The 21,533-nt window shown below is 44.4% G+C and overlaps 1 protein-coding gene and 1 long non-coding RNA gene across 4 annotated transcripts in view; one reads left to right on the plus strand and one right to left on the minus strand.

The window, feature by feature from the left end:
- Positions 1-21,533, minus strand: part of SK (small conductance calcium-activated potassium channel) — a 171,390-nt gene that overhangs the window by 22,106 nt on the left and 127,751 nt on the right. For all 3 annotated transcript variants that reach the window (XM_046632477.2, XM_046632478.2, XM_046632479.2), the window contains 2 exons: positions 5,973-6,068; positions 885-1,306 (listed from right to left, as the gene is read on the minus strand). In XM_046632477.2, coding sequence (XP_046488433.1) covers positions 885-1,306; positions 5,973-6,068 — 518 coding nt within the window. The remainder of the gene's footprint in view (positions 1-884; positions 1,307-5,972; positions 6,069-21,533) is intronic.
- LOC124221992 (uncharacterized) overlaps positions 1-21,533 on the plus strand; it is a 167,386-nt gene that overhangs the window by 1,668 nt on the left and 144,185 nt on the right. The window lies entirely within an intron of this gene.

The following is a 21,533-nucleotide window of genomic DNA, read 5'->3' on the forward strand; positions in this document are numbered from 1 at the left end:
AGGAAAAAGTGTCATATGTCCCGAATTTCGCATTATTGAATACTTGAACGTTGTAAACTGATCTTGACAAACTCGATTACTGAATCGCGTCCCACGAGACACGAAATCTGTGAAAAGTAGTGCTTGAAAAAATGATGAGATATTTTTTTTGTTCACCCACCACCACCCATGGAATCTGTTGTACCTATTCCAAGATTGAATCTCTTATAATCTCGACTCGAGGGAAAATTCCTAGCAGGAAAATTCCGGCAAGACATTCCAATTTAAAGTGATTCTTTGAGACTTCGTGAATGCTGTTAGATAGGTATTCAAATTGGACGAAAACAAAAAAAAAAAAATGAAAAGAAACAAGGAAGAAACGTTCTTTGCAGTGAACGTACATCAATTTTCTTCTCGCAAAGTTACGTCAGAGGCGTAAAAGCTCGTTGTTTCGCCTATTATGTTCACGGTGGGGGGAAACTAATGATCCGTTCTACGATGGTAGAATTTTTTGTTAGACGCGGAATTTACGGCGGTTTGACCGTAGGCAAAGAACAAGAGACCAGAAAGGGTGAAAGGTGAAAAAAGCACCGCTTACCCTTTTTCCCAATAGCAACAGCTAATACACCCGATGGTTCCGAGTTGAGCACTTGAAAGCCAACGTAGCTCTAACCTAACCCTTGCGCGGTATATCGGTTTAAAATTTTTTGCGAAAAACCATCCGGAAAATAAGAACCTCGCAGCCCGGCGTCATATACCGTGAGAGTTTAAAAATTGCGGTACCGGAATGGCGACCTTGAGCGACCCTTGGGAACACGGATGGGTAGAAGCGTGGAATGCGCGAGCTGCTTTGCGGGGGGCAAAGCGCGGGGGTTTACGGAGGCGATAAATAATTCGGCACATACCTTTCGCACTGCCGCAGCGTCCACGAAGCGATTATCCATAGGGACACCATGAAAACCAACAACACGGTCCCCGGGCAGATGGTCATCAGGGTCTTCAGAACAAACCTGGTGTTGAAATTGATCCGATTCAGGGCGCCTATGCTCCTCGACGAGGCGTCGGTGAAGAGTTTCGAGTGCAGGAGCATCACCCGGCAGATTAGATAGAGCCTTAGGAACATCGGTAGCGACAGGGTGACGTCGTAGGGGACCCATTTCGAGCCTATGTCGCCGCCCTTGTTTGCCAGCTTGGTCGTCCACAGGAAGTAATACTCGCCAGGAATGGGGTGTATCGCGCAGATGATCAGCTCGATGGATATCTGGGAGATTCGTTGCCAGGTCATCGCGATTCGCCAGTCGTCCGCGCAGTTGTCGATCATGAATAACTGCGGAGGAACAATATAAGTCGGATACCGTGCGTGGCTATACTGTACGGCGTATAATGGTTCTTGGATAAAAATGGCCAATCAATCATCGCGCTTCCTCGCCTCCTGACGCCCCCTTCAAAACCATCTCGCAATTTTTTAAATCCTGGAATCTTGCCCAGGAGATATTTTCACCCTTAGAAACCGCGGACCGCGTGGGACGGTCGTCATTTGTTATCTCGGCCCCGTCATGTACCTTGGCCGAAGCGGTTTGAGGCTCCTTTTCAAATCCGCGTTATCGGGAGGCTTAATTTTTGGGCCCGATCGTTAAACGCATGTCCGTTAATGTCGACAGTCGTAAATAATTAATTAACAACCCCTGTGCGCCCAGCCGGTGCCGTTTCGGAGCTTTCTCTGCTCTAACCTCTAACCACCCGTTCATTAAATACCCACATGGGTTCGTGGCGCGTCGGGCGTATATTTTGGCAGTTCCTTTTTGAATACATTACAATGAAACATCGCAGATATGCACATCGTTCTCTGGTCGTGCAGTCTGACTATCTAGGGCAAGGACTCACTCACGATGAAGAGGAATTTTCTCGTGGTATCATATATATCAACGCACGCAGCGTTGATATTACCACAGAAGTTGAAAGCCTGTATGCTCTGTATCGCTTTTTATTGTCCAGCACGGAATCGTCACAGTCGTTCGGCTTCAAGACGGCTCACTTAAATACGAAAGAAATATAAAAAACTGTGAAATATTAGAGCAGTGCAATGTTTTACTCTGCAGTTACCCAAGGCCTTCTAAAAATTCACCGCAAGCTCACGGCACCCGAAACTGTAGCGTGGTATAGTAAAAAACTGAGTGATGAATTACGGTATTTACAGAGGCGAATTGGGTATTCACGTAAAAACCAAATTCCACCGGTGTCGAAACGTGAGGCAATTTACGCTTTTATGCTGTAAACGGCACACGTGCTTCAATAATTCTTCAATTTTCTACGCTCTTCGATGTACGTTCAACGCTTGCAATAATTCCAACTCTCGCCTCTCCTCAACGCTGAATTCGATGCAAGTTTCAAAGTGTAACCGCGGATATTAATTAGTAACTTTGTACTTTGATTTGTGGACCGATTGCACCTTTAACTACAAGCATCAACTTCGTCTTCGCTTTGGGCTTTAACTCGCCGACATGTCAACCACACCAATCCCTACGATATGTCCTTTCGGTAGTCCTTTGAGTTTCAACAAATTCGTGGAGGGGAACAGCACCGACTAATCTGGCAAGATGTATATCCAGGTAGCCATTTACCTGAGCTCAATTCCAATTACACACACACGGGAACACGAATACAGTGGCGTTATCTCGCGGGCCAATTTGTTATATGCGCAGTGGAAATAGACCACGACCAAATTACTACCCTCGATCATCCGGCGTGCATCTCTTTCCGTTTACCTCTACTTTTCAAATCAATTGCTCGAAGTTGAGACTCAATCATACCGGAGTATAATCTTCGCGTAATTTAATCTAGAGAAAGAGTTTTTTAGTAGGTACCGGGATGCTCAGGAGTGGTAGTGATTGCTTCGAGTTTTTTACGTCCTCGGCCAAATGGAAAGTTGGGAGTGTCTAATTGATTAATCAGAGAAGCCATGATGTACAGGCGCGTCAATCTGGAACTTACGTCAGCTGAGTCTGTGGCATTCGGCGGGGACGAAGGTTACAATTTAGACCTTGGCGAAATCTACTAATTCGTAAGTGCCTTCGGGTGACAAAGGTTCGTAGAATATCACCGAATCCGATAGATGGGCCTTGTTCGAGCAAATTTCAACGGCTATTGCTTCTGCCGAAGTGGGTAGATATCGGCTCGATTCATTGCACTCGCGGCATTAATCTCGACGACGCGTTCGAGGATAGGTTAAATTATTGTATTCAGGATTTCAATTCGTCACTGTGACAAATATACTGTACGTATATACTGGCAGTTTTTTTTTTTTTCTTTTTCGGCCAATGATAATTAGCCCGCGAACCTGTTGTAGACAAATCCGGAGACAGATGCTGCTGATGTACGAAACTCCGACTCTCGTGGCATGAATTAATTCAGCAGGGTTAGTCCTAAGCTAACCGACACGATCCTTGTGCCTGGACATAATCTGACCACTGGGTAGGTACATCTATGATCGCATGTATGCTTTGTCGGGCAGGCAAATCGTTACAGCACTATACGCGAAGTGTGCGAAGCGATATATTTAATGTCAGAGCCGTCAAAGTTCCTGATTAGCACCATGGGAATAGCGAACTGTTTGTTTACTCGAAAGTTGGCGACTCGGTGACTCGTCAACTCATACCTAGCCATGCGACTAGACGGTACAACCGTCACGTTGGATAATAAGCCGCACGTGTAGTTGTATTTTAAGCCGAAATCCGCGTTTTGGGTACGTATTAGAAGTGGGAGCTGATATTGCGAGGCAGATTTGATCCGCCAGATCCGGATCTCGAATTCTTTACTCTCGCGGCCTTACTCGGCAGTCATATTCTCCGGATGCCGGATTAACGCAGGATTCCTCCATTGTCTTTTATCGTCGTATATGCTCGAGAGTTTTGCTGACTCTTATAGCGTATTGTTTCGATCCGGCCAACTCTGGCTGTAATTCTGCGCACGGCGAGACGAGGAAGAAGAAACTTCCTTCATAAACCTCTTCCAGGATTGGCGACTCTGCGACCTGACCAATCACGACGACCTCAGTTTGGGTCGGGTCCAAATCCTGATACTACCATTCCGGAATTTACAATGAAGAAAAATCCCTCGCTCGAGATGAATTCGATCACCGCCTCTGACGCCCTTCGATCTAATCGTCCCAACAGATCCGGCGGCTCGTCGCCAGTCTAGCCAGGGATAAATTATTCATCTCATACTTGAAAATGTTCGAATGATTTCACTGCCTAACAACAACGAAAACGTCTATATACGAACCTTGAGTCCGTTGAACAATATCGATGTTGTTCTTGTTAAGTGTTTCTTTTGTTGAGTTAAAGATTCGGCCGATGAATAAAATAAAAATAGATGAATTTACGCCCAGTCCTTCGATGTAAGCGAGCTTTAGTTTTTCTTTAATCAGCATTCACTTAGCAGCCTCTTATTCGGAATCCTTAAAATAATATCCCACGAATATAGCACTTTAACAACAATGCAATAGTTATTTTCTGAACGACTGAGTGATCGTGAAGCGTAGTAAATTTTGCGTGACGGTACTTAAAACGAGAGTAACTGAAACTGCCTTCATCCTCGAGGATATGTCGAAGTTTTTAGTTGGGGGCAAAGTTCCTCGGAACTACGTTGCCTTTCTTACCCTGCAGATGTATAGAAGTTGACGATCGATAGAACTATTCTCCATCGAACAGGCCCCCCTTTGGCGACGACGGCTCAAACTGATTGTGAGTTACGAAGGGTGGCATGTGGCTTGGATGACTTACAAGTCAAACTCGATGGTTATAGTTGTGTAATATAGCGACTACCTTCCTGCAGTAGCTTATGCGAGGCGAACGAAGCAAATAGAGGTGCGGTTAATCGGCAGAATAGAGCAGTGCATAACGACGACTGATGTTTGTCGTCACCGACGGCTCGATAAATTATTCCCATCTTTGTTCATTTCGTACCATAGAATTTCACCACTTTGACGGTCAAGTTGGGATTCAACGAACCTTGTGGATGAGATCAGTGTATTTGGCCTTCGTCTTCCGTTGACAGAGAAAATGGCTTGTCTTCTCGGAGAGGGATAACGCGCTCATTTACTTCGTGGTTATAGATTTATCACCACCAAGAACAGAACAACTCTCGATAGAACTGACCATCGGGCGGAAGTCAAAAAGAAAAAAAAAAAAACAAACAAAAGAACTCACTCACCCACCCATTAAGAGAAAACCAGTCCTGTAGAAGTCTCGATGAGACTGAGACAACGAGTTGTATTCTTGGAAGTTACGAGACGAGGAGAAAAATCCTGATACCAGAAGTAAACCTGCACCTCGGTCGTTTCACATATTGTTGAACAACTTCACCGAGTGGAAAACCGTGGTGTTTACCAAGACGCCATGGAAAAAGAGGAGGGACTTGTAAATATGAAGACAGATTGAACCTCGAAAGTTTGCGAGCGAAGCTCCCCAACGAGGTGAATTTTCTTATCTGAATAAATGCTCCCCTCTCAGCATCCTGCCGAAGTTCGCCCCTTTGATACGTCGGTACAATTGGGTCAGATGACTCGTTCGGGTTCTACAACGTCGTAGTTATCGTTCTGTAGCTCCTGTTCCTTCCAACGTCGAGAGCTGGAGGAATATATTGATCAATAAGAGGCCTCCCGAGATGTCCCGACGAGTCCTTATAGGTACACACATATACTATACATATACCGTAGACCCAGCTATTGTACCACGTACACTAGGATATGCTATAACTTAATCGAGGTTATTGTCAGATACTGATAGAAATTCACCGTTGCGATGTTACGGATGCGAATCATAGGTATCCGAGTTACGCAACTTGGTCTTTTTCGTCGTGGTCGTAGGCGCTCGTCCGGTGTAAGCCGCTTACTTCTTATTCAAGTTTCGCGGTACTCGAAAAACGAATCTCATCAAACGCCCTCAAATCTACCGGTTCAAAGTGGCGTCTTAGACCGTCTGTAACATACGTACCTGAACTTCTAAGGCATGGTAAGCAGATATGAGGCCAAGCAGTATCACAGTAGACATAGAGATCAGGGTTTTCAGGGCGGTGGAATAGAACGAGGCCTGAAACAGAGAGGAAAATAAGACGGTTAATATCGTTTTTCGTCAGCCGGTGCGAAAGTTCGCGAATGTTTTCGTGGTCTGTTATTTGGATGAATTCTCAGGCCTGAAACAGCGCAGCGGAGAAATCAATGAATGTACGTACTGCTATGCGTCTCTCATAAATTGGGATCGGAAACGATCGCGTGAGTACGCTGGCTGTACTAGGTTGAAAGAAAAATGAGTCTAGATGCAGGTTTTCCGGCGTTGTTTTTCCCCGAGATCCCAAACTCGCCACCTGCGTTTCGCAGACATTTCGGTTATTCAATTCCACCGAAAACTCGGCCCGTGTTCGGATAACTGACCCAGTTTGAAGACCCGGGCCAACCCGGTGAACCCCAAATTAGGTGGAATGGCTACTGTCGGAGGAACTCAACCTTAAATCCAGTATCCCTTAATTGCCACTAGCGACCTGTGCTTCGCGTTCGGCTTAGGTCAAGGGCTTAGTTATATCCTCCCTTTTACATCCTTCGTTCTAGTCAGGTACAGCTTATTCAGTTTATTGCATGTTCAGTTTATGCAGTTTATTCAGCATGAGCTTTAAGGTCTGAAATCTTGAGTACTCGAGTGTTGAGTACACAGACGTGGGCTGGAATAGAAACTCAAGATTGGGGTTGTTTCTAAGGGCTCGGCATCATTCGCTGTTACGGTAATCTGAATGGTACAATCAGCATCGAAACCTTTGTTTATTCTTGTAGATTTTATGATCAGAAATGGGAATTGGGCACACGTTTACAGTTATTTTCATTGGATCTAAAAAAGTCAGTAATTAACGGTAATTTTCGCTAAATCATGGTATCACACACGAGCCTACAAACTTCCTTGCGGAGATGTTCGTCCATTATTCACACGCTTCATTCGTTTGCAAAGTAAGTCGATGAATTGATGATGCGATAATTAACCGGAAGTAAAATAACGCAAGCACTCGTTCATTGTCAGTTCGTTTCTCTGATGTACAAAATTCGGGCGTGAGTCAACTCCTGTGAGTAACTCGGTGAAAATCGTTCGAACAAACCGTTTACGAAACGGAGATAAATGGAGGCGGGTAAATACGTTCGAAGAATCTGAATCCTCGTTTGTGAATGTGTAAAGCATATCAGATTCACTCTATACCTAGGTATAAACGGATTGAAAAGATGAGCTCAACATCGACGAGCAATTCAATATCCGATCACGGAGCTTCAACCGTATTACAATATCAAATAATAACAGAGAATCGCGAATCGGTGGAAAATCTGATTTGAAAATATAACCGCTCCTCGATTTGTTGTCGAGGGATTCACCTGCGGCAATTATATAACAATTATCAAAACGAGTTGCCAGGGGGCAGCAATCGGATGTAGCTGAGTCTAAACCGCAACAGTGTTTACTGCCTTAAAGTACTTATTAATTATTTGTTGTTACGCTGTTCGTTGCGGCTCGCCCATCCAACGTACAAGTGCATACCGCATAATGCCCATGCCAGCATCACGTGCCTGAACCAACGGTCCAATTCACCGCTCCAAATTGCTGTATATTTATTTGCGTTCAGCTTTTATCGTCATTGCGGCAGCATTATGTTTTCCGCGTCGGTAAGCGGCGTCGCCTCGTTGCGGAGACAACGGCCCACGATCTGGCGAATGGACATCTGTTGTGAAAGCAGCTTTCAAATTTGAAAATCCTGCATTTCTCTCTAGCCGCGAAAAAGCTCTCGGCAATATCAATTAAACTGAATTCAGGGGTGTGCTCGCAGTCTGAGCCTGAAAATCTAACGTAATAAAGTACGTACACAGTTAATCGTGCATCGCACTGACATATGGATCTTTTTTTTTATCCCAATAGCTTTTGGGAAGGCATTGCATTTGCATGAGTAGCCTCGAAAGCTATCAATGGCTTGAAAAATGAGCGTAATTATTTACTTTTGTTTTTTGTTTCTCGAAACTTGAAAAGGTTTAAACCTAACCGAGCAGCGTCTATTAATTAACGGAGTCTAATTATTCATGATAAGTTTACGAATTATGGCGCAACTCGTGCTAAATGGAAATTCGGAATAGGCGGATGGGAGAATGCGTAACAGTAATTCACTCAACGATATCGTACCGACGACCACGTTCATGTCCAATAGTTCACGGACTGCGTACAAGATAACGTTATCATTACCAAAACCGTGTATTATAGATCATATTATATGCACAAACGGCATTGGTCTAAGCGTACGCCATATGTTATACCATGCGTATACCTCGCTCAGAGAGATTATAATCGTTCAATTTTACCGTTAAACCCAGCTTGCCACCAAATGGTGATCGCTTATTAATGAATTGCAATTTGAGGATTAATTTTTTTTTTAATGATGAAAATAATCGTACAATTTTGTGACACTTTTCACCGTGGTTATTTACATACCCATCGTCTCCGATTTGCGATAATCAATTCTATCGAATCTTATTTCACTCTTACCTCGATGCGATTCTCATCCTAAGAAGTCTTACTTGTTAACGAAAGCCCTCGAGTAAGTAAACCGTTTATTGAACGGGAATATTAATTGATCCCGATACACTCCCCGACGGCGATCTAGGTCTCAACGGTGTCGCGATGTTCGTTTGAAAAAAAAAATCGTGTTTTTATTCGCAACGAATGGTCTTTTCCCTGCAGCTCGCCACGTAAACACCGCACGATAACCGAATGGCTGAAGCTTCGCACGTCGCCTGGAGAGAATAAGGTGAAAATCTACCTCACTTGCATCCGGAAGCAGCAGCCGGCGATAAAGATGCGGTTAGAGAACATCGCGCGCTCGCGTTATTTTCGGGGGTGGGAAAATCGGTATAAAGTATCCGTAACGCGACTTTACGGAAATGCAGATTCCGCCAGCGGGTGGAAAATCCGGTTCAGTAGTTTAGGGCTGCGACTGACTCTGCCGTCTTTTCCAATACACCGAGAGATTGAAATCTATACATCTAGTAGCCAGCCAATCGTTTCACGGATACACGTGCAAGCTTGCGGCTTACCCGCGATCGAATTCAGCTTATCGACCCACAATACGCCGCAGTGTCCAAAAACCGCGCACAAATTAGGGCTGACCGTAATAGGTTTGTAATACGAGAGTCATCGTCTGGCCGACGTTACGCGATCCAATGGAAATGCATCTTTCGACGCAATGACAGACGCTGCGATTCCGGAAAGGTTCGTTCGTCTGCAGAAGTTCCTCCAGGGAGTTTACTCGTGAGAGAAACTGGCTTCTATGTGCTAAGGTGGCACTAAACTTCCCTTGTCCTCAATTATGTGCAACATGACCGCGATACGTTCTCGCGAGCCTTCATTAAGGAGGTTTTCCCGTGAACTGTCGAGTCGGGGTAAAGCTTCGTCTATTGTCCCCAAACTGTCCCCTGCGGTTGGACCTCTCCAATAACCAACCCCGGGCAACAAACCCCTTAATCGTCGACCAGCCTCCGACCGTCTTATGCGCCGTCCCAGAGACCGTTAATTTTTGACGAGCTCCCCGAGCTGACGGCTGCTACTCTCTTAGACGATGGGGTGGATTTTGAAGGCTTAGTTACCTGCAGGCACCGAATATTGTGCCGAAAGACCGGGCGAAAGATTCAATCAATTGCAGCTTTAGCGGGCTGACTTATAGCATTTGCGGATTTTCAAAAAAGCTTCATTTTCATTGACGATCGAAAGAACTCACCGAGCGATGAAGGGCCAGTTGACTACGTTTTGATACCTCGAAAACCATAATCTCGGAGAATACTTTGTATGCTTTTCTAATGACATCAATCAGTCGAGGAAGTTTCGATGTTGCGATAATATTTCACTCATTTTACCTTGTCGAATCATTCTTCACAATAAAAAAAAAACAAAAACTCATCGTCTATTTCTTTGCTCTGTGCGAAACGAGCGATAAGCTTGATCCTGGGGCTGGCAATTGAGCACTCAAGACTCTCTTGTCTTAGCGAGAAGCTTGCGTCGACATCTGACCCGACGAGGAAAAGCAAGAGCGACTTAATTAGAGCAAAGAGCGGAGCAAGGTCAGCATCGTCAAGCTCTGAAGAATATCTCTTAGATCGTTCGTTGGGAAGTTTTCTCTCCCGCGCAGTTTGATGGTCGTCGTTTACCGCGTTCTTGGTCCACTTTACTCAACCATGAGAATTCCGATAGTGGGGACAGATAGCGAGAGCGAACAAGAAAGCTGTCCTTGGGGTTCGAACTAATTGCTGAGATCCAGGTGGGCGTGGAGGAAGGATCGGTTGATTATATCCACTCCGAATTTCATTGTGATGCAAAACAAGCGTCGGGCAAATATCCCTGGGGTGGTTATGGGGATGTAGAATCACCTAAGTCGGGTTGAAGGTACCGCGACGAATCTACATACGCGTTGTATACACACGTGCGATAAAGAAGAATGATGGAATGCCTGTTTTCCTAGTTGGCGAGTATACATGTACGTAACGTTATATCGGTATAAACGCGCAAAAAAGTCTCCGCAATATTTGCCGCAAGGAAAAAAAGTCCGATAAAAGCATCGGCCTTTATCGCCGTCTCTCCACGCTCTCCCGAAACAGATGGGTACGTGTCTAGGTATAAAGCTGTATACAAAAACGGAGGGTGATTGCATCTGCGGGAATTTCGTCAAAGTGCAGGACGAGCCCTCGCTGAAGGACTCGACGAAAGTCTACGAATGCCGTATAATAGAAACAGTATCCTTCGAGGTATTCCTGCAGCGCGATACCGATAAACACTATCACGTATTGATACACATCCGCGGCTCAGTCAGAATAGAGAATCGAGAATATCGCCGCGAGGAGAGCGTGAAAGGAGAAAATCCGTTGATTCATGAGCCTGTCGAGCGGGGAATTTGCCTCTTCCAATCTCCACCTGCATTGGCTCCGATTCGGCCCGGCATGGCATGGCGTACAGAGCTTTGCCCTGTGATGCGCGATTATACCCCTCGGCAACACGGCTCGCCATGTGTGTGCACGAAGCACACGTGGAGTTCTCCCTAACGCTGGACTAGGTATGTAAATATAACTGAACGCTAAATTCGCGTGTTCTCCGGAGGGTTCTATTGTCCCTGCAAACATGCATTGCATGTACGTACCTACGGCAATGCGAGATGATTCTCCCTTGTTTTACGGAGTGCACCCGTACGAAATCAGACGTTTATAAATACCGACGCGTCGGCTCCTAACGCAAAGAATTTTATGATCCGAGGTAGAGCGCGATCTGGGCGTTTAACACGTGCAAAAATCTACCCCTGATAAACACGTAAATATTTTATTTCACGTCGTTATCCCTCACCGAAAAACATGATTTTTACTACCGGGGTAACGACCAGGATTGTAAAAACACGACGGAAGAGACAAATTGATTGATTAGGGTAAACTTTCTGTAGGTTTACGATTATTCGAACTATATTTTTTGCCGATTTATCTGTAATACGAACGTTTGTCCGACGGTGAGATAATTTTTATCTCGATATATAATCAATCTAATAATTTCCTGAAACAGTTGCCTGAGATAATAATTTGCAGTGTGTTCGGCAATAATTGCGAGTATTCATTTTTTTTTCCAACAAATTCGGTTATGATCAATCTATTACAGTACGTAATACTAACTGTCTGTAAAAAATGAACGTGACAGCGTTTTTAAAAGTGGCTAATATATCTTTCAAAGCTGATCATCGTGACGGAAATTTTTCAGCGCTCATTGTTTCGCAATCTTTTGAAGTTTAATGAAGGACGGGTAACGAGCCACTTTTAATTTTGACCGGGCTTCGGCTGCACAGCGAAAGCGCTGAGGCCTAGAAGCGTCAAATTTCCGATGAAATCTAACGAATAATCTGATGATTACGCCTGCTTGGAAATGTCACGGCGAATATTGACAGCTACTGGCTAGGTTCACGACGCTAATGAACGTTTTTAACGTTCTACTCCGATGGCACTGCGATATAAGAGGATTTAACTTGACGAGATAAGACGCGGCGACCTACAAAAGCTACTCCATTGTTTTGCGGTGTGTTGAAACATTGTTCGCTTGGGTTGTACGTTAAAAAGTTGGCGCATAATCCTCCGCTGCCATTAATATCACCGCGATACCTATACATACATATTCAGCAAAAAATTTTCGCTGAATAAAAGGCTTAACGATATACGTATTCATAAATCGCGTATACGAACGCCTGTTGTACACCTTCGTTTACACACAGAGTGGAATAATTAATCCTTTCCGTGTGAAAAAACAGGGGGATGTTACTTTTGTTGGCTGTCAGCGTTTATTTTTAACATTTCACCGTCTCTTCATGATCTGTCGTGCATTTTGTTATTCAAAAAAACATTTTTTTCACCTTGCCACGTTTCAGGAAGTAAATGGCTGATCCTTAATCAGAATCCGTAACCTATTTATGAATAATTAAAATGTGACATTCCGCGACCACAAGTTACGTGAAATCCTTTGACGTGGGGCAGCGCAGAATGAGAAGTGAAATTGGGTTTGTCCTTTGGCATCTGAATAAATTGAGCCTGCAGATAAACTCCGTAATCCCAAGGGAGCAGGTATGCGCCGGAATAATGGCCGCTTAATTTATACGTCATCCGCATCGTTGACTGGTTTTATCAGAGCTGCCTTAGCCAGTAACCTACCGCATCACTCTTTGCCGAGCGTTTTTTTTTCTGCATTCTCATTGCCAGTTATTAATTTTCTGGTCTTAGATATCATCAACCGAGAGAGCTGTGAACTTTTTCACAATAATTTGTCACGAATATATACATATATACACGTATAGATCTATATTAACCGCGAACGATCCTCGTCGCCGTTTTCCATTCCTCGAATTGAAAATCTCACCCCGGATCTTTCGTTTCACCGCAGCTAGTCAGATTTCGAGGACTGAGACGAATTTTCGTGATTCAAAAGCGATAACGAAGGGATTTCAAGCTCAGCTGCGCGTCTTCTCAAGACTTAGCTGCAGCAGACATTATCAGTTCACGAAATACCTGCTACTAAGTACTTCCAGACGATCGTAATTAAATTAAATCTACGACGATCAAAGAACCTTTCATATTTTATACAAGTCGGTATTCGTAGAAATCGCTTTCCAAGTTTTCACCTCGTAGCTGTGACAAGAAGAGTTCGACACATCGTCAAGTTTTTCCAATCAACCGATGTACTTTTCCGGAAGTGCGGAATTTCTATGATGGCGGTATATTTCTCACGGCCATTTTTCGGTCGCCTGTAGCTTTCTGCCAGGTTACAGTAGGTGGGCCAGTAAACATCGAATCAAATACCGGTAATGGCGTGATATTTCGTTCCTCGGATCCTGATCGTATTATCGGATCCTCGCGGAGGCAGCGGAACTATAAGCTGCGCGGATCCTGCACACAAGCACATCTCGCGGTCGTGCAGGTTCGCTTCCATTTTATGTTGGTAAAGAAAATAAAATATTGCCCTACAGGGTGGCGGTGTAGAAGCTGGAGAGGCATTAGTACGAGCCCGAGTCCAAGGAGACGAGCTACCATTACCAAAATTAATTCCATACCCATTCCGAATCCAGTCTTTCGTTCCACCCGCTCATCCAGCTTACCTCGCAGACCACGAATGGGTATAATCCTGACTTATTTCATAACTTTTCCCAACCCAGCGCACCGCTGCGTTCTCTTAAGTTTTGCAAACGCGTAGTTCCTACGTACCCACATACACCTATACATGCGTTAATACATAGGTACGATTTACGTCCGGTTTCGAGCTTTCGATCGTTCCTTTTTTCCCCCGCCACCTTGCACAGGTACGAAGTAAATTTGTCAAAATCGAATTTTCGCGAGTCGGTGCCACCGCCCCGGTTTGTCAGGATCCCGGAGTAAAAGGACGTCGGAAACGCGGCGGAAGCCGTACGACTCGGCGTCCGGCCGGAGAACAGCTTCGCAGATAGTGCAAGCTCGTATAAGTTGGGGGCGGACGGAGCCGAGTTGAATAAAAATTCTTTTTGTTCGGTTTACGAGCAGATCCACGCCGAAGCCGTGCGCAAAAGGAAGGCTGGGTTGGTAATCCGCGAGTGGAACGGGCCAACCTCGAGCTCACGTGAAGTCGGCGCACCGAGGATATAAGACCTTTACGAGGGGCGGTCTGCTTCCACTCCTCGCTCTGCTCTACCTCCTTTCTTCTTTCCCTCGGAAGCGGTCCGTGCGGTGTTCGGGTTAATTTTTGCCTCGAGACTCTCCAATCACGTTTCGGAGGCCACTGATCCCCGTTACTGCCAGCGTATCTCTTCCATTGGCCAAAAACTTTCCCACCTCCAGACCGGCAAATCGCCACTCGTGACGGTGACCCAACCTCGCGAGGCTTAAGCTGCGGATTGCGGATTTCTCCCGGGTTCGGCCAATCCAAATTTCAACGGTTCCTGCTGCTTTTAGTGCTCGTATGTGGGCGAATGCCCCGAACGAGTTACCTCGAGGATCCTTCGGAGCGGAATGGTTTCGCGTATCAAAATCGAGTCAGTGCGAAACGTATTTTGAAATATTCGAAAGAGAGGGAAAAAACGTCTTATTCCGTGATTCTGCGCAGTTGAAGCAAGAGCGTAATCACAATACGACTCGAGTGTCGTGAAAAAAAAATGTCCAACATTTTCCCCCCTTTCCAAATCCATTCCCAAGAGCTGCCGGTGGCGAATCCTCGGAAAAAGGTATTTCGACCGTTTTTAAGGGCGAGCAGATTTCACTCAAGGGACTATTTTGTCCGGGTGAAGAACGCCGGAGCTTGTCGACTGCAGGTTATCGGCAGAGAATTGCGTTCGCGTTATGGGTTCCGGAGAAAATTGGCATGGTATTGGCCTTGGACATCTTCCGCGAAAAAATCTCCTCCGAAATTTATTTTTTTATTACATGATGCCTTATTTTCACCCTTCGAATGAACTTCTTCCCCGCCCCGTACAAGCTTCGATCTAATAAATCTCCAGATCAGCGAGATGCTCGCTACGTATACGAGGATCAGCCATAAGACATTTGTCTAGAAACAATCCAAGTGAGCTGTCGACGGTTAAGTGAGGTACTTCTGATTAATCATTCGTGTCTTGCTGCATAAGCGATCGGGGATATCGGATTTAATTTCAACACCGGAAGCGAGGGTCGGGACTGCCGACCGACCTGGATACTAAATCTCAATTGGTCTTATCGAGACGAATTTGGAACCACGCCAGCGATTTGATTCCACCTTGTGCCTCTCTGTTTTTTTTTCCCCACATTTTTCTCTCCCTTCCTTTTTGTTTCCTTCTTTTTTCTTTGTGCTACACTTCAGAGCGATTGAGAACATTTTTCTTCACCGTTCGTCGAAAACGCCGAAAAACTTTGATCATAATGTTTCAGCTTTCTCTTTTCGTTTTTTTTTTTTTTTTTTCTCCTCCTCCTCCCAGAGTTTTCACGACATTTTCCTTTATTTTATGGAACGATGAAAAAGTTTACTAATTTTTAGTTCTTTTTACTTAATTTCGATAACAATTGATCCCGCGTCTTCAGGGAAGTGCCTTGGAAGTTTTCTTTCAGCGATTTTCTGACCCTCCCTTCTCGTTTTAATCCAGCTGATTATCTTTCGTTCTTGGAATTTAAATCGATAAGGTTAAACTTGTTTCAAAATTTGATTACATAACGACTTACGCAACGTAAATGCGGTGAAAGGGATCCTGAAGGATTGATCAGGGGACTCGGTCACGTGCAAGCATCGCGTGTTCGTTTACTTTGCCGGGTCTGGATTGTACGTGGATGTGTGAGGGGAGGATGGGAAAGGTTTGCCAAAGAAACCGATGCAAGATTATTATTTATACACACGGCAATTGTGTGCCGATGTACAAAGCTTTTCGCCGAACGACCACAATTTGAAGTTCATCGCGAAACGTTACGCGATTGCCTGAAAATGAAACACAATTTATTTATATTAAATGAAAATCATATACAATATATTTATTATCACGATGTACAGTGGCTCTGACTTTATTATCTGTAGAGGTTTTCGTTCGTGTGCTGCCAAAAACGACATCAGCCAGTATGTTTGTTTATCCACACAAAAAAAAACCACTATTAAAACTTTTCGAATCAACCGTACGCGCTCACGTTTCACTCGCAAAAATCACTTTTGTATACCAACTCGAGTACTGCGTTTCCCGCGTTGGTTCCTACTTCACAATATACTGTACAACGAGGAGCTTTGCGAATTATGTGCATTGCAGTTGCGGCGATTATTGTACCACGAGAACGAAAAAGTTTTAATTAAAAACACCTGCCGCAAGTTTCCCATCTTTTACAACTTTTTCTCAATATTGATATACAATCCGCAAGTTCGTTTCGTTGTAAAATTATAAAATTGGGATTATTTTCACTCAAGATGCCGATTTTAACAATAAAGAATACATCGCTTGATGGTATAATTAGGATGCGAGAAATAAAATTTCAATACTTCGGCGTATAATTGTATTTCAGGGAGCGTCGAAATTTAAAGCGAAAGCCAGGAAACGCTCGTATGTCGTATCGGTGGGACGGAATTTGTAATCGGAAACAGAAAAAGCGGCACAAAGTAAAAAAAGAAAGAAAAAAAAAGAAATAAATAAATAAACAAACAGCTCGAGCTACGGATATGCGGAGATTCAACGAAAAGTTGACCCAGTTTCAAATCAGTTGGGAATTTCACGGATATCCTACTGCATGAGCTCGGCTTCGTCGAGAAAAATGCTTCTATTCCTTTTTTCTCCCTGTCGTCAATTTTTCTTCCGATTTTGTGGGATCGCGATGCCGCAACTAAGATAGCCAATTCGTGTATTCGTCTGCAGCCGGGATTCAAAGTACAGCCATTAGTAAGTGAATTTTAACATCTTTGCCAGCGGATTGATTTGCTCGGAAATCTCGATTTACGTTGAAAGTTTCCTGCACAGTCACTGTAGAGCAAACTGGAGATTCTCGAATTATCTTTACACATGCAGTGTCCGTATATACATATGGTGTAGAAATATTTTCTCAAGTTTGCTCTAGGTATATATTTGCCTGCAGTCAGTTTCAGCCAGGCGCACCTGGCTCTGATCACTTTGAAAATAAGAAGCTCGAAGAAGCTTCGCGTTCGGCTGCAATTTTTCCGTCTCCGAAGAATTTTCACTCCGAAGTTTCGAGCCGCGGTTCGCTTGTGTGTACAGCGGTAAAGCAGCCGTATAACGGAGGCGAGGGATGCCGGAGCATTCAGAGTGGGAATCGAGCTAAAATGGGATAGGTGCCGGCGTTCATTTTACCCCGAAGTTTGTCCGATCCATACACTTGGCCGCAGGAATGCTCTAACGCGCAAGTGGTTTTCCCCATAAACACGATTCTGATTACTCGATATATTGATTTCCGTGGTGGGTGAAATTTCTCCTCCCTCTCGCTTGCCGGGCCGCCTCGCCTTCGGCCTCGAGCTATAATAATGTTATGCAATAGCCCCCGCATGGATCTTCCACGTGATCGTTTTCGCGTACCGCAGGCATCCGGGTGTCTTCGCCAGACGCCGCGGCGTCCTCGAGATACAGTTTAATATATCCGAGATGCTGCAGCTTCCGGGTTTCAATTAAGTTCATGCAAATTCTACACCTGACGTACGTGCAAAACAACGATACTTCCGTGTCATTTCGGGTTGGTTCCTCTTCAAGCTCGACTCTCATCCTCGTCACTTCCCGGATGTCAACTTGAAGACCGCCATAGGTATTTCCATCTTTCACGGTTACAAGGTTAACCCATCGAACTCCATCCGAATTATTTACATTCACTTCCAAATGTATTAGCAAACACGTATGTAACACATGTATAAATTTCGCTGCCTCGGCAACAATATTATATATATACATATACCATACATGTGATACGCCAAGTTCCATTTGCGAAACGACTTTCAAAATTCTTCCCTACAATAAGCATAGCGAAAGATAAATTTCATTTATGTTTTACTCTTAGCGCAAAATTTACGATTATACTTTTTCTCGAGTTCTTGCAACCCTCGGATGATACAGAAAAGACAGAAACAAAAAAATATTTACCTTAGGTGTAGAAAAAGTTGTAGGAAAGTTTTATTTTCAAATTCACGGGAGAAAAATCAGACGGGGTAGAGAGAAAGTCGAGAGATAAGTTTATCATCTAGATAATATCAGCCGCTCCGATGAGGCGGGGAAATCCACGTGAGAGACATCCCGTCTCAGAAGGGTGAGTACGATAAAGAGCAAGAGAGAAGAAACCTCCTCCTTATCTGAGGTAAAGCTCTCGCTTCTCGGCACGAAAACTTTGCTCGTCTTTCTCGTTTCTTTCGTTTCTTTCCTTTCTTCCTTTTCGGCATTCCATTTCTAGGTGTGGTGAAACTCCGCAGCGCCGGGCAATTTCATGGACAGATATTCGTCGAAAGGGCCGCGAGAAACAAGGCAACCGAGATTTATTATTTCCCATATTCTATATTTCACGGCCAGCGATTTGAATCCGAGACGCGTCGTGAATTCCGCAGGGCAGTTGGCCAGGGCCACGAATACGCAGGGGGTGTATTATGCATTATTTAAGCACCCTCTTCGACGCGGCTGCACGCAAAAGTAGGTCGAAGGGCGAGAAAAAAGGAAAAACCTCGACTCTGATACGCACTCGTAATCTCGAAAGTCGGAGTGATTCTTCCGCTCGCGATCTACGCGTAAATACAACCTCGTGTGCAAAAGCATATTTTTCGAGGTATTAGATTACGAGTCAAGCTGCCTCCTCGTTTGCGACGACCCGAGATTATGCTGTTGGGTCGGGCAGTCCGGCGATCAGGATCCCGGAGAGGAGTATGAGTCGTGAAATGCAAATCTCTCCGAAGCTTGAGAAAACGAGCGCGCGGAGATCGATACTCCGTATTTTTCATCGGACCCGGTATCAGCCCTAGGCTTTGTCAACCGGGAACCCGCGCCTTTGTAGGCGGGTAAGATCGCTTAGCGGCGATTTGATAAAGCCGTCGAACACGCGACTCATCATCCCCCATCATCCAAGGCTGCGCCTTGAACGATGTCCCGAATACCTTGTGCCTTGAAAAGTCAGAAAGCTGTCCACTCGGCATTATTCCTTCTACGCAACGCGTAAACTTGTTATCTCTAGATTATTTGCAATTAGTTCTTCCGCTTTTGGTGAAGAGTGCGCAAAAGTACTTGTGGAACAGACCGAGCGGGGCGCAAATAAAGGGTCCTAATCCAATTTTAACGCGGAGGCAATAAGCTGCATGCCACTTTGTGCCTCTGCCGCCTTTCTCAACCCTCGGGTTACGTTTTATTTCTATTCGTACTTATTTCGTTAGGATAAAGGTCGTGCAAGGTTTGGCGAACGTGAAAAAGGGTAATTGAATTCCTTCCGTCTAAGTCCCTTAGAACAGTTTCCAATATACGCACAGAATTCTCGTACTCTTTTGACCCTTCGGCGTTAAGTCGGGCTGAGTCATTATAAACGGACTATTCCAAGAACAACTTGTCTGAAAAGCAGGCAGCTTTTTTTCTTCCTTGAAAGCGATAAATCAGCGCGTTTGATAATTCTTCTCGTCTGACTTGACAAATATTTGCGAAGAGCTGGGCTAGGTTGTTAAAATACGATTAGTCCCGTGACCTAGCTTTTCCCTTTTTTCATACGAATTCTGAAGCGTATACGTAATACGAGGATGAAGGAAAAAATATCCCGCAAGGAAGGTATCCCGTATAAGATGAGAAATTTTATATTTATTTTTTTTTCTCCAAATAAACAGATAGATAAAAATGAAAAAAATTAAAGAGAAGAAATATCCGCAAACCCGCGATAGTCCTGCGGGAGATTTATTTCGATTCGCGGAATCGTCGTGCTTTGCGAAGAGGAAAAACGAGATCTTACAGGAAAGGGTAACGGCCTACCGGAAGTCACTGTTATTTCCTTGCTGGGTTCGAAATCCGGTTGAAAAGAGAATCCCGCATAATTCACGTGTCGCTATGATATGCAAATTTCACTTGTTGGCTGGGAAATATCGCGTCGACACCTGCAGCCGGCGTTGTTATCGCCTAGACTTAATCCATTCTGACTGAACAAAGAGCCCGAGAGGTAGCTACAAATTCTCTGGCCTATTCAACAGCATCTGTACAAAATAGATTCGTGGGTACAAAGCGATTTACGAAAACGTAGCGCAGAGTGACAAATTTTTTTTTTTCATCTTTATTTACAAAGCCGATGAACCATACGATAAAAATTTGCCACAGCTTCAACGATCGGTGAATTTCTTCCCTTCGATAAATGCGAAATTTTCCCCACTGTAGCAGGGCTGGCAGTGTTAAGATTCATCGATCGGTCGAAAAGTTTGAAAAATCTCGCACGAAATTCGGGGGAGTCAGTCTTTCGTCTCGGAGTTCCGACGAGGGTACGTCGCGCAATCTTCATTGTCTCGACGAGCGTCGGCTGATAATGCTCCTTGATTTCTCAAGAGTATTCGACATCCCAAATCTCCCAGCTGTCGCGGATCTGTAGCCACACCGCCAGCTTCATTGCTCTTTCAGACATGAAGGAGAGTGATAGGATTTCCTCTCATATACCAACATGTATTGTACCTACACGTATGTATACATACTCTTATACTCTCGAGTAGCGGACGAATTTCGGCGGGTAAATATTTGGAAGCGACTCACTTGCCGCGATTCGGATTCCCCGTATACATATACATACATACATATATATATGTAATATATATATATATTGTTGATATATACGTGTTACATAAAGTACATATAGGTATATACACAACCTGTATTCCTATTTGTATACACCTAGTGGAGCTTCCATCCCTCGAGACGGGAGTTAATTTAAGGCAGACTTCGGGCTGCCTTGCAGCGTTACATTGTGCCGTGCTTATACGTCCGTTGCAAATCAGTAGAAAGACTACAAGTACTGTTTCACATTCAAGAGGATATTGAATTCATGAAAGTATTGGTGGAGTCTGAACGATAAGAATCGGTCTTCTTATTTTGGCCGCTTCATTGGGATGCTATTACAAATTGCATTCGTAATATGACAAAAGTAAAATAATCGACGCCTTTGACGGAAACTCCATCCGTACGTACGCGCTTCTGTCAGATTTTCTCATACCCACCTCGCGTCTCGTTTCCTTTTTTACCTCTGTATTCCCCCCCCCCCCCCCCCCCCCCTCATTTATTTTTCAATCATCTCACCCCTGCGTCGTATACCAGGGATGTATGACGGTACCTACCTTTTTCACATTGACACGGAATCTGAATACCTTTACAAAGGGTACATTTTATACACGTTTGTTTTATCCCCGGTTGTACACGTATACATATATCCGCGAAAAATAGGCAGCGATTGAAAAATATCATCGTTATCATCGCGTCAACTCTTTCGAGTCTTGTATGCATACCTGTACGGCTATACGCCCGACTGTAAAACTGAAGTGAAAATGACGCAGCGAGCGTGATTT

The sequence above is a fragment of the Neodiprion pinetum genome, chromosome 6 (assembly GCF_021155775.2).
Source record: "Neodiprion pinetum isolate iyNeoPine1 chromosome 6, iyNeoPine1.2, whole genome shotgun sequence".
NCBI lineage: Eukaryota > Metazoa > Arthropoda > Insecta > Hymenoptera > Diprionidae > Neodiprion > Neodiprion pinetum.